The sequence below is a fragment of the Atta cephalotes genome (assembly GCF_000143395.1).
Source record: "Atta cephalotes unplaced genomic scaffold scaffold00005, whole genome shotgun sequence".
Taxonomy (NCBI): domain Eukaryota; kingdom Metazoa; phylum Arthropoda; class Insecta; order Hymenoptera; family Formicidae; genus Atta; species Atta cephalotes.
In genome coordinates, this window is record NW_012130069.1 from 4,701,958 (window position 1) to 4,716,143 (window position 14,186).

At 34.3% G+C, this 14,186-nt stretch overlaps 1 protein-coding gene across 1 annotated transcript in view; it reads left to right on the forward strand.

Annotated features, from left to right (window-relative positions):
• LOC105626599 (unconventional myosin-XVIIIa) overlaps nt 1-14,186 on the forward strand; it is a 49,589-nt gene that overhangs the window by 19,315 nt on the left and 16,088 nt on the right. Inside the window, exons 7-15 of the mRNA XM_012207892.1 lie at nt 51-251; nt 327-479; nt 565-1,148; nt 1,427-1,609; nt 2,003-2,265; nt 2,342-2,504; nt 2,590-2,764; nt 3,232-3,390; nt 3,618-3,833. Of these exons, the coding sequence (XP_012063282.1) occupies nt 51-251; nt 327-479; nt 565-1,148; nt 1,427-1,609; nt 2,003-2,265; nt 2,342-2,504; nt 2,590-2,764; nt 3,232-3,390; nt 3,618-3,833 (2,097 nt within the window). The remainder of the gene's footprint in view (nt 1-50; nt 252-326; nt 480-564; nt 1,149-1,426; nt 1,610-2,002; nt 2,266-2,341; nt 2,505-2,589; nt 2,765-3,231; nt 3,391-3,617; nt 3,834-14,186) is intronic.

Genomic DNA, 14,186 nt, shown 5'->3' on the forward strand with positions numbered 1-14,186 from the left:
AAGATTCTTATCTCTAAAATTAAAATTCTTTCCACTCCTTCTTGCTGTAGGTCGCGCATATGTTCCGAGGTTGCAAAAGCGAAGATATGCCACCGCATATTTATGCCATAGCACAGTCAGCTTACAGAGGAATGCTGGCAACACGCAGGGACCATTCTCTGGTTTTTCTCGGGCGTAGTGGAGCGGGGAAAACAACGAACTTTAAACACGCCCTTCATTATCTCGTGTTGGCCGCTGGTACGGTTAACAAGGCAAGTAAAAAGAAGGAAATACATCATTAGGACTTTTCGTATGGATTGTTTTTAAGTGCTAATTCCTTTTTACAGATATTAACGATCGAAAAGCTGAATGCACTATTTACAGTTCTCGAGGCCTTCGGAAATAGTAGAACGCATATGAATTCGAATGCGACACGTTTCACGCAGCTCTTTAGTCTTGACTTTGATCAGTCGGGTCAAATCGCATCGGCCTCTCTACAAGTGAGAGAATATATTTTTGCCTCAAATCATTCGACCTAAGTCTTTACACGGCGAAATAAATGACATTCCTTTTTTTTCTCCCAAGGTACTGCTGCTGGAGAAGTCAAGGATAGGTCGACGAGCAAACGGGGATCCGACGTTTCATGCCGTTTATCGTTTATTAGCGGGCGCAGAAGGTGCACTGAGAAAAGAATTACACCTCACGAATCTAGTCGCCGAAAACAACCCCTTCGTCACGCCCCTGCAGAAGCATGAGGACAAACAGCGAGCTATGGTCGAGTTTAATCGTATCGTTGCTGCGTTTAGAATACTCAGTATCTCCGAGACTGACGAGAAAGTCATTTGGTTAGTGTTGGCTGGCATTTATCATTTGAGTTGTGCTGGCGCTGTGAAAGCTGGCACCAGTTCGCAAAGCAGGTGGCAATTCGCGAGAGTCGAATGCGCGGAGAAAGCCGCCAATCTGCTCGGCACAACAGTGGAGGAACTGAGTCGAGTAGTGTTCTCCATCAATGGAGGAGGTGCCGGAACACCGAGCACACCGAGACCAGCTCTGAGGACACCGAGCCCAACGGAACAGGGCAAAGATGTCACGGGGCTTGATGCCTTGGAAGGACTTCTAATCGGACTCTATTCTGAAGTTTTCCATTGTGTCGCAGCTCTTATCAATAAGTAAATGAATTGATCAAATACAATTTGCTCGTTGAATAATTTTCGAATACCATAAAAATATTTCTTCGTTCATATTATATTTTATATATCTTAATTTTTTAAAATTAAGATTAATATCATTGATGATTTTTGAGAGATCTCCTTAAAAGTTTGAGTAGCATTAACGATGTAAATCGTAAAAATTAAATTTGATTACACAAAATTATTAAACTCTCTTTTCGTCAGCATTTATATTCTTAATTAGTACTTTATTAATAATTCTCTTTGTCGTTTTTTAGATCCATATCATCCGCTATACATACAGTCTCATCTCTGCTGCTGTGTGATGCGCCAGGTTTTCAAAATCCTGCTTCGTGCGGTCGACAAACTGGTGCAACCTTTGAAGATCTTTGCCACAATTATTTGCAGGAACGTCTGCAGTTACTGTTTCATCATACTACATTAGTAGCTCCAAAAGATAGGTATGGAATATAAGAAACAGATTCTCAAATTTTTAGTTTAATTTTTCCTTTTTAACACTTTGTGATCATATAATTTGGTTTTCTTTAATTTACAATGTTTATAACCTTTTTAATAAAGATACACACTTTTTTTTACTCTATTGTTCCTTAATATCTGGCGTTTCAACTTAAAAAATGTTTAGACTATGCTCTTTTTTATGAAAATTAGAGGCAATTGAATTAGTTGAATATATTCTATCCAAGTATATTATTTCCGTAGTGTGGCACTAAACTTAATTAAAAATAGAAGTAACTTATATATTATTTATATAATATTGTAAGATTAATTCTTCTATAAATATTCTTTATATGATTATTAAATATATATTATGGCTATTCAATAAAAAAATGTAGATACGTCCAGGAAGGTATCGATGTAGATTACGAAGATGATTATGACGAGGAAGGCATTGGATCACCTCAAGGTTTGGTTTCCCTCCTGGATCGCGGAAGCTCGCAAAGCGCGACAATGTTGCGAACTAGTCAAAGCGATCTTAGCGGCGGCAGACAGATGGAACGAAAAGGATTACTCTGGCTGCTAGACGAGGAGACTGTGTGTCCCGGAGGTAGCGACGAAACCTTCCTAGATCGTTTATTTTCTCATTATGGAGATCGAGGTAAAATTAATTTTTCGATATTTATGCTAATTTTACGTATGAAAACGATACTATATGAGATATATCGCTATTATAGATCACCAAATGCTTTTGCGAAAAGCGCCTGGTAATAATCAATTCGTTTTACAACATCTGTTGGGAACAAATCCTGTTCTTTACACTGCCACCGGTTGGCTTAAAGCTACACGCGAGAATCCCGTTGCCAAGAGTGCCATTACGATACTTCAGGAAAGTACAAGGTAACGACATAGACTCGTTTATGCAAGTTCTTCTAATAAGTTAAATAAATTCTGTCATTATATTTGTGCATTAATAAAATTTTAGAGAACATGTGAGCATGTTGTTCGTAAGTGCTCGAGGTGCTGGAGTTTCCGGTGCTCTATGTAGTTCTATGCCAGGACTGGAAGGCTCGCAATCTTTGAGGCGAGCCTCGAGCATACGAAGAACATTCACGGCGGTAAAAAGGAAGAACATTTGTCTACAAGTGAAATTCACTGTAGTGAGTATTAATTCCTTTCTGATGGTAATTTAAATTAGTAGTGGTTTGAACTTTTTGCTCCTTTATTAATGAATTTTCGATTTCACTCTTGAAATGTTCGCGGCATCGATAGTTGACCTATTCCTTTAACTCTATTTACGATTGGTCGTCGCAATGTCAAAGATCAGACTATTATCGCATGTTCTATAAAACATTATCACAAGGCCGCACAGACGTCGTGCAAGCTAACTTAACGTGTATTGACCTTCGCCCTAAGCGAGACGCGAGATATTTGCTCTACTACGCTGAAAATGTTCGGTGAAACCTGCGTTGCAACGTTCGGATATTACCTTCTGCTGCTCTTCATTTTTCTCTTTCTCGCTCGTTATCTAGTAAGAACAATACGGCGATTCTTTATTTATCTCGCTTTATTTATACGTCGTCTTCAACATATTAAATGGAAAAGTACAAGCGTTAATTGTCTTTAGGATGGTCTCGTAGAAACACTGCGGAGAACTCGCGTGAAATTTGTGCACTGCCTTCTGCCTCAACATAACGCCGGTTGTACCGACAATAAGAGTCTTCTTTCCGTGAAATCGAATCAGAGCGAGGACAACGTCATTAATGTGCCTCTTCTGCGATCACAGGTAAAGTATTATATTAAATTCTCTAAAGGAAGAATATAAAAACATAAAATCTTACAGAACAATGAAAGATCATCAGTTTCATATTATCAGATATACTTTCCAAATACCTCTTTTTAAACCAATTAATCAATTTAGCATCTATTAGCATCTAATTTTTTTTTAAAGAAAAGATCTAATATCACACATATAAATTTAATGTATGCATATTTCAACGTGTGCTTAAACAGATTCGAGGGAGCCAGATAATCGATGCTGTTCGCTTACATAAAGTTGGATTTCCGAAACATATGGCCTTAGGTGAATTTAGACGTCGATTCGGACTATTGTCAAGCGACGTAAACGCACGGCCTGGAAGTCCCGTGACTGATGAACGTCGCGCCGTGGAAGACATGTTACTTACCGTTGATGTCGACCCCGCGTCCTACCGAGTCGGTCAAAGTCAGGTGAGTAAATATATCTTTGAGAACAAGTCTAACTTTAACTATCAGTGTAAATGTAGAAAGCAGACGCGCTATTAAAAACAGAGAAAACGCTAACATCAATCACCTATATAGAATCTGCTCAAATAATATCTATTTTGAGAAAGTTTATTAGGAAATTTATCAGGTATGAAATGTTACTTCATGCCGAGTATGTCAAGTATACGAAATCTCTGAGAAAAAATAAAAATATGACAAAAGTTGCGATAAAGTTATTTAAAGTTATTTAATATGAAAGGATCGCGGTAAAATAAGGTCGAACGGAAACTAATAAATAATTTATCAAACATTTATGTCGAATGATGATGAGGAGATGGCACGTTAACGAGTTATATACAACTCAAAGACTGTTAGAAAGCCATGATGTGTTTGTATCTCTAATCTTATCATCTTATTATTCATAAAATCGTGACATCTCGTATGCCGCGCGCATACAGCTCTTTTTCCGACCGCGGGAGTATAATACCCGCTTTCTAATTTTACGACCCGAGAAGCTTATAAATTTTTTGCAACGTACTTTTACAAGCGCAAATAGCCGATTTTTCTTATGCGATGAAGAAGCGACGTCGTTTTACGGTGCGACACGCGCAGAAAAGCGCTTTCGTCTCGCAGCTCGAGACATGTGTCAACGCACTTTCGCTGACCGGCCAAGAAGTTGTTAATGGAATTCAGAAGGGAAAATGACGGCCGTCTACAGGCGTTGTGCAAATCATCGCGGCCGACGCTTCCGCGAGCCGATAATTGTTCTCGTCACGAAGACGATCGAGCATCGCCGTTCGCGGCAGCCCATTTGACATCCGTCCTTCGGAGCATGACTAAACGTTCAGACTTATGGTTTATTCAAGAATATATTTAAAAGAGAAATTAAATATATGTTTAAAAGAGAACACATCCTTTTAAAATACCACGTTTTTATTAAAGAAAAATGACATCATTAATCGCAAGTTTTATATTTTTGAAGAAGAAATTACTTTCTGTTCCGATTTTGATTTTAAAGCTCATTTTCATAATGTATGATTATCTCTAAAAATCAAAAGTTATCAAAAAATTCATAAATGAATTTCATTGATGAATTTCTTGGTGACCTTTGATCTTTAAATAACCATATAATTATGAAAATGAGTCTAATTCATGTTGTGATACTTGCATAATTATCGAATCACGATTATAAGAGATCGATTGATAACAAGATATAAAAAATATTTTATATTTAACGTTAAATTTTATACGAAGTGAGGAAAAACAGGAGAAAAGAAAACAAGTTCGAGGTGGAGTTTAATAGGGTCGCAAGCGTTTATTTTGATAATTCCATGGAAATATGCCAAGAACATATCTGCTTTCCAGAGATCGATGACGTTCAGATTTTGTCTTACAAATGCCGCAACTCGGAGTACTCGCATATCTTTACCGTAAATGATACAATTTTTCTGTATCTCAATCACAAGCATGGAAACAAAATAAAACAATAATTTTTCAGTTAATGATTTCCTTTACCTCAGAGGAAAGCACAAGCGTTACAAAACCGTAATCTGCATAGAAACGTTTCGTGATTGTACTTTTCGAAATTATGTTTGAAATGTTATTAGATATTATAATTTTAAAAAATATCATCTTTCTTTCGTCATTAATTTATTTTTTATGCGTAAAGAAGTTTCATGGAAAGTAAATATTGATTATCGGAGCAATAAGTAACAGCCTTTTTGTCACACCGATTAATTTTGTATTTACAGGAAAGAACTGTAAACGAATCTGTCTGTTTATATTTCATCAGCTATACGTGACACGTAAAACCAGCTTCGCCGGCGGAGCTTCGCAGCTTTCACTTTACAATACTCGTAACTTACGGCGCGATTCGCCATGTCGAAAGGCAGCCTTTATGCAAATTTTACGCATGGATTAAGCGTGGATTAAATATATATTGGCAAATGCAGTTGGCACGCGATCTGAATGCACCACTTCCTTCTCGAGAGAACAATGTCGGTCGAGATTTCTTTTCCCATTTGTGTTGGTGCTTTTAATTCGTTATTTCGACGAAACTCACGGCTTTCTGATGTCGCGAAATTATGTTGTTTCGCTCGTCGTCGTACTGATACGTTATTCATGAACACGCGTTTGATAAAAAAAAAACTGTCACACCTGTAGGAAATAGTTTGTTGAATGAGATCGTCATACAAAACGTTTTATATAAAATACATCGAATGAATTTAAAGTTCGTTTCAGCGAGAAAATCAACAAGTCATCATGTAACAATCTTCAGTTGGAACATTTTAAAAATATATTCATACGTTTTATGTTATATCATTATTGGTATTATATGAATATTATTTAAGGGAAACGTGTCACAACAGTGATTTGCGATATTATTTTAAGAAGGTAAAATACACGGCATGACGACCATTGCGCAAAACGGGCATAAAGCGAAACTTAAAACTGATTCTGTATGTATGTCTTATACGAGAAAATCAACCGTTAACTCTGCTTATTCGCGAACGACTCGATGAGCGCTGCAAGTTATGCGGTCGTTTGCCTCTGTCTGTGATAAACCATACACGGCATAAACTCAGCAAGGCTCTCTATGATGTCTATGCATACGTTACGTAAATAGGATATTCTTTTTCAGTTTTCAAGATTTTTAACAGAAAAAAATATAAGTCCAATTTTCACTTCAGCGAGATTCAAACTGGAATACTATTTGTATAAAAATTAACGCATAAGATGCTTGAAGAATATGATAATTTCTAGATTATACATTGTATAGGAAGTAATCCTTGATTATTTATTATATATTTTATATAAATAAATGTATCTGGATATGTCTAAACACATGAATGCTCTGAAGCGCAAATTATCGCGGAATATTGATAAATTTATAACTGAAAAACAGTAATTAATTATTGCCTTTCAGTAAGCCTCAGTTATACAGCTATACGAAAATTATATTACTAAGCATCTGTTTGAAGTACAGAATACAAGTGAATCACCGCCTTATGATGATTAATAGAAGATTCAATTTTTTTACTTACAATTTAGAATCTCATAGTATCAGTCATACAGATTATACAACCATCCAAACATTTTCGCTTTGGATTCAAATGACTCGTTGCTACAGTCAAAGATTAAATTGACTAAATGTTAAATTGACGAGTATCATCAGATTTCCATAAGGATCGATTTCGAAAATGTCATGATTACATATGTATCTAATAGTCCACATCGCACAAAAATATATGTCTTTGCGATTAAAAATGTAGCGTAGATTACACTTATCGAAGTTAATAATTTACGAAGGAAATAATCCGTGTGATTATGTGTATTATCGTGTATACGCTGATTTAGGTTCGTTGACTTTTGCGTGGCTCGCCTCACATGGTTTCTCTTCCAGTCTCGCATTCCCTGTATCTCTCCTTTACCTTTTACCTTTACCTTGGCCTTGCTTAACGCTTCGTTTTACCTCTACTGCCATTACACAAAATCCGTTCCGTCTGTCCTAAAGATACGGGAAGTGCAGAACATTTTTGACTGGTCCTCGTAGTTTATTAAAATATTTTGTAAATTCAAGAAATATGATAAAGTTCAGTGTCAAACGAATTATTTGGACAAGTTATGTAATCGTATTATTCGAAAATATTTAAAGAAAATTACTTGAGTTAATAAATTAGCAAATTGTCTTTTGATTTTTATATTAAAATTAATTTATAAAAAAAATATATTTAAAAAATATTTTTAAAAATATTAAAATTATTAAAAAATATATTATAAAATTTTTAAGATATATATTATAATACAAAAAACTAAACGTTATAGATTCTTTTTCTCTCTTTCCCTCTCCCTCTTTCATCTATGCGGTGATATAATCTGTTAATAATTATAAATATCAATATTTTGGTGGGCAGAATATAAATTAATTTAATAAAAAGCAGACTAAAATAGAAAAAATTAAATTTTACAGAAGAAATCGAAATTAATAGAAATATCTAAACTCTAAACCTATTGTTTAGATATCTATCCTGGAATTTAAATGATTAGTGTCGATACAAAGTGTTTCAGAAATTGCGCTATTTATCGAGAAAGAGAAAAAATTACGAGCTCGTTTATTTAAAAAAGAAAAGGAACTCAGAGAATACATTAGTGTTTAGACATTAATGGCAAAATAAGTCTACTTGAAAGCCTACTTGAAGATACATTAGGCATCTTTGCGTGAAATCATAGTTACGTTGCATCGAAAGAAATGCGAATTAAATGTTGGCGACGCTGAAATCATCATCTTTCATAATAAAGATCGCTATTTCTCTTGCGCAGCTTACGTTTTGTAATCCAAATGAAAAGTCATCGCGGTATTTCACTTGGATGCGTACGCGTTTACCGGTGCTTCCTGATGCTATAGAAGCTTAATCGAAACAGCTGCAAACTATCGACGTCATGCCAAGTTGCGCATCGGCGTCGGGCGAGCCGCCGTAAAGCCTGATATATAATATCTGATGTCCGGTGAGCGATTTACAATACACATGGCCTCTTTCATGACGCAAATATTTTTAGTAAAAGATAATCATAAAAATCCAGAATTTCATCACCAGAATTTATGAAGTTTCGCTTCATTTTTATTGGATTTTTTAATTAACGAAAATAAGTTTTCGCTTTTATTATAAAAAAAGGTCCAGTACCATACGATTGATGATCGGTCAACCGCGAATATATCCCAAGAGAGGGAAAAAGCGCGCTTTCTCGTGGCCCACATACAAATTGCTGTACTGGTCCTTACTGGTTCGCCATGTCCGTCGATCCATTTGCAGTTTTGCACCGCGAAGATATTAGCCTCCTTACATCTCGTTCGGCCTTTCATTTCTTCCCACCTAGGTGCACCTGCACAAGATGCAGCTTTAAAATGAAACCCTCGCATGTAACTGCGAGATTTTACAAAAGCTTCTCAGAAGAAACGTCCTAATTGATGAAAATAAAATCCCTCTCAATGGAAACTTCGCACGAAGGTACGGAAGTTGTTAGTATAATAGTATTTAAAATAACAATATGAGGATTAAATTACACGCATTATTGTATCCGTGACATAACGACGTTCGCGCGGAGGTGACATTTCCTGGAACGTTATAATTACGAAGTGCAATTACATTATATGACCGTCAAATAAATCTTCCATCATCTTAGAGGGTGTCTGTTCAGTCTTTCCTTGTCGACGCGCGACGCCGCGCGCCATGGTCATCTTCATTTCCCGTCATTGCCAGCAATCGTCTGGTCTGTTTGCGGCATTATCGTCATGCAAGTAAAAAAACCGGAATGACCGGGAGAACGAGCTTTTTCCATGTCTTTCCTGGAGTTACATATCCCGCCTGAGGAAATGATAATTTCGCTTCCGTCTCGACGGTCTTTTCACTGCATCTACTCGCATAGCAGCCGATTCCTCTTCACGCGAGGCGAAGAAGCTCGGTGGTCTCGACTACAAGTCCGCGAATTAATATGCTTTATACAACATCGTTGCATTACTCGTAAGCGCAGTTCTTTCCGGTATATCTGGTTCGTACATACATCTTATTTTCCTTTCTAGCTGTAATTTCCCGCCATCAGCTATGGCAGCCTTGCAATCACGATGAACTACGTTTTCCGTTTCTAAACGCGTCCACGAACTTTTTTTTTATTGTCCCTATATCTCTGTATATCTTTTCTTTCAAACATTGGAAAAAAATCTGATATCTTCGAACATTTTTCTTGTTTTTCGAAAAGATAAACTATGGATTTATAACGGACATTAACATATTTTTGGACATAGCGTTATTCAAGTCAATCGTGTCTGTTTAAACTTAAACGTATGTAATGGTTACCAAAATATTCAGTGCCAGCACTTCCACGGCGGAAGTGCGACCGTTGCTGAATACGCGTGCCTCCGATTTACTGCGTGTCTTGCATCTCGAGCAATCGGCATGCTAAGTAATTCTATGAGGCGCCAAGTGGAAATGGCGCGAGCGTGCCTTAACTTCGTTAGAATATTGATTCTTCTGAGCAAGTACCGTACAATTAACGATCGTTATTATGCGCGTGCATGCCGTATAACGATCGTATTACAACGTGATCTAAATTAACAAAGACTAATTTAGTTACGAGTGTTAGTCTATTAAAATATAAAATAGAACATGTGTTAGATTATAAGCAAAATAATCCGATCTAAACAAATCTATAAGTCAATCCACATGCGTGTAATAAATTTAAAGTGGAATTGTTTTTAAATAATTGATAGGATTATTAAAAAGATGGAATTTTTCGAGCCTTTTGCTATTATTATATACTGTAAATATATTCATTATATTTATACACTATAACTTGTCTGCGAATTACGAGAAAAGACGATACATTGAAAAAAAAATCTGGCTGGATGAATCATAATTTTTTGATTAAATTTATTAGAATTCTTGTTGAGATAACTGAAATTCCTGATATAATATTTCTGGTCTATAAAAATCTATTGGAATTCCTATTTTTATCAGTATAATTATATCAATCAGAATTATTTAAGTTATCTTAATTAGAATTTTAATAGATTTTTAACCAGAACATTCTGATTTTCTGCCAGAATTACTATTTAATCCAACCATACTATTTTTCTTGGTGTATGGATGTGCATACAAATCTCATGTTGCTCCAGAGTACATTTCAACAATCAATTCGCACTTAGCAGTGCTAAGTTGGGGATTTGAATGACAGCAGACTACTAACGATGTACAGCGATGGAGAAACGCGATTAGTTATCTAACAAGTCTGCGCGTCTAGGTCAGGTTCGCACGACAATCCCGGCAACGAGCCAGATCGAGATCGTGGAATCTATCCTGCCATTACCACCCATAATCGATGTAATGCGGAGGGGTAACAAATTGAATCCTACACGTCGCACAATATACATATAAGTACTTGTATGTATATCTCTCCAAGAATCTTTCCGGACATAAACTCCATTCTAATAATAATCTTGTGATACGTTATATCCATTAGGGCAAGGTTGGCTTAAGTTTTTTACGAATTTTTACGAAGTTTTTTCATTTTCTAGGACGATTAAAATTAAGTCTGGAGGATCATGGTAGTAGCTCGGCGCTAAGCCAAGCGCAGCGATATTGCCGTGGCTACTTTACACGAGCCGGTGAATTGCGGGAATATAATATACATAATATGAAACATTACTCTAAAATATTCTTTTATACTATTTTATTTTTAAAAATAAAAACAGTCAAGATTTTTACATTTTTAAATGTCATTACAGTTACTTGTTTTTGTAAATTAAAGGACATAAAATAAATTAAAGGATATAAAAAACGGAAACATTTTTTTAAAACATATTTTTTGATAAGTTCCACTATTGTTTGTGCATGCTTTTACTCAAGGTTTTAATAGATACTATTTATCTCCTACTCTTCAATAGCCTTTAATCTATCTTTTAATATATTTTTCAGAATATCATTCACTTGCCTCTCTTATCATTATTGACTTATTTTTTAATTATATAAAGCTTTAACTAATAAAGCTTTCTTAGCAACTCATACTCTTTTCTTCCCATTTGCCTCGTATCTTCCCCATATTCACTTGAAACAAAATATACAGTCGTGAAGTTAAGTCTTGTTAACTACTTAGGCTATCCGATATTGCCCATCATTGTTCTGATAACTCGAAGCGCAACGAAAAAAACAACGTATGAAATTGTAGCTTTAAAATGGGAAAGATTTTAAATCATAATTTGAAGAATGACAGATGTTGATGAATTAAAAATCAATTCCACTTACAATGATTAAGTTGATAAAGATAATTCCATGCGGGACAACAAATACACAATAAAATGAACAATAACTCATAAACATTGCCTTTATTCGCAATATGGAGAAGTCCTCTTACGTGCAGGTGCATGTATTTGCCAGTAGCTTAATAAATGTTGTCACTTGCATTTAAAATTTTGAAAAATCTTTATCCAATATCAGCTTCTAATATTCTCCTGTTTTTTTTCACCTTTTTTATTTTTTATTATTTTTTCAGAAAATTTACGTTACGAGAAATTCGAAATTTTCTTTCTTACAATCAAAGTTGGAAATATTATCTTAAAAAAACGCGTTATCATTACCGTTACTTGAAAAAATAGCGAATTACTTTTTCGTTACTTTTCGGGAAATTGTTAACTTAACTCCGTCACATATGATGTTAATAAAATTAGGTTCATTCGGCGCATTTTTGCACAAAAAATGATCGAATCTGGCAGAAACAATCATTGGGAGTTAAACTCAACAATTACCGAATTTAAATTAAATATTACTTTTAAATTTTAATGTTATTATTAAGAATGTATTTTAAGATTCACTTCCAGTAAAATCCGTAGTATACATGTAATGTGAATTACGGATTTTCAATACTGTTTTTAGTAACTATCGAAATGCAGTCTAAGATATAAAATATATAATAACTATATATAATATATGTATATAATTTTTTTAAAATAAAAATGAGAAAGTAAATATTTTATAATTATATTTATTACAAGTAATAATCATTTATTATACATAGTACAATATTAAATTCTAAATATATTTAAAAAATTTTAAGTATTTCACTCATTGTTATAACTTGGGTAACTAGAAATACACTTCTAGAGACACAAAAGCGAAACATCTTTCAGCGCCAGAAATATCGAAATATGATCCAATCTGATCCATCTAATAAAAATTAAAGTAACGATAAAAATAATGATTGAATCGTTATCGTTACTGCAAAAATATAACGTTATTGTCGCCGTTAAAGACAGAAAAAAGTAACAGCGTTACAAGTATTACTTCTCAACTCTGCTGACAATAAGATCATTTTTATATTTATTCTACTTTAAAGCTACTTCTATAATTTTTCGGGATTAATTTAGTTAATTTAAAAATCAAAATATCAGAAACGTAAGGATGGTTGAAGAAGCTACCAGCGTGACTAAATGTCGAGCGGGTGTATCGCGCGACGAGCGCATCAAGTTTCTCACACGACGCTATTTTATCTTTGTCGGGAAGCGGAAACGCTGCATACCGCGTTCTTCAACATCGTTCAACCTCGGCATCGGCTGCGCGAGCCCCCGACTGGGGTCAGATTCCTTATTTCTATCCCTGCAGTTAATTGCGACAAGCTAGACGTAACTTCCTCGTGCTTTTCTTTCGGCCTCTAAGAAGAAGTGCGGTTGTAAGACAACGGAGTACTGGCATTCAACTGTTAATTGGCCTGACTTATCGCGCGTAATAAGTGCTCGATGTCCTTCTGATAAAACTCGTATTAGTAGATGCGCGGACTGCGTTTTTTTTACAAAATGGTAGGGTTGAGTAAATTAATTTTTTTTTAACTAAGTTAAGTTTTAAAAAGTTAATAACCTTGAAAATTTAACTTAGAGCAGATACAAGTTAATTTATAATGAAATTAATTGAATTAAAAGTTAAGTTAATGAAAAAAATTGAAAAGTTAAAAGTTAAATTTGTTTTTTTTTCTTTTTATGATTCCAGGCTTTCAGTCTTATAAATAATAGGAATGACAAATATATTTCACTCAGAAAATACTCTATGTTTTATTTACATGTTTTGTTTATATATATTGTTTAGTATATAAGATTCGATTATGGATACTAGCCTGTGATATGACTAAAGCTTCAGACACAATACGAGTATAATAAGGAATACGAATAATAAGGAATAATAGATTTCAATCTAGATACATCGAAATATACGGTTTCTGACAGATTGAAATCTGGGGGTCGATTATATAATTTGAAATGAAATGAAAATTACAAAAGTGAGAAAATTCACTAGAATATTTATAATTTCAACATCTAGTAAATATGCTCATCTCACCTCATTTTAAGTTATCGCTATTGTCGCGTATTATGTCTGAGACTTAACTTCAAAAAATTAAATAAAAAATTAATAATTATGAATAAAATGTAACTAAATAAAGTTAAAAAGTTAAGAGTCTAAAATGTAACTAAGTTAAGTTAAAATTAATTAACTTTTTAACTTTTTAACTTAACTTTTATCTTTTTAACTTAGCACTACCCAACCCTGCAAAATGGATTTAAATCTCGTTCTCTATTTTCTAGAAAATTAATTGCTCGTTAAGAACATTATATTACGACTAAATCAAACATCGGAAATCGCGGAGTGAGTTTTTTTTTCATTTTTCGTGTGAGAATAAGTGTTTACGATATATAATTATCATCTACTTTTCCAATGATATATTTCCAATGATAATAATACAGACAAGATTATCATAAAATATGATATATATATATATATATATATATATATATATATATAT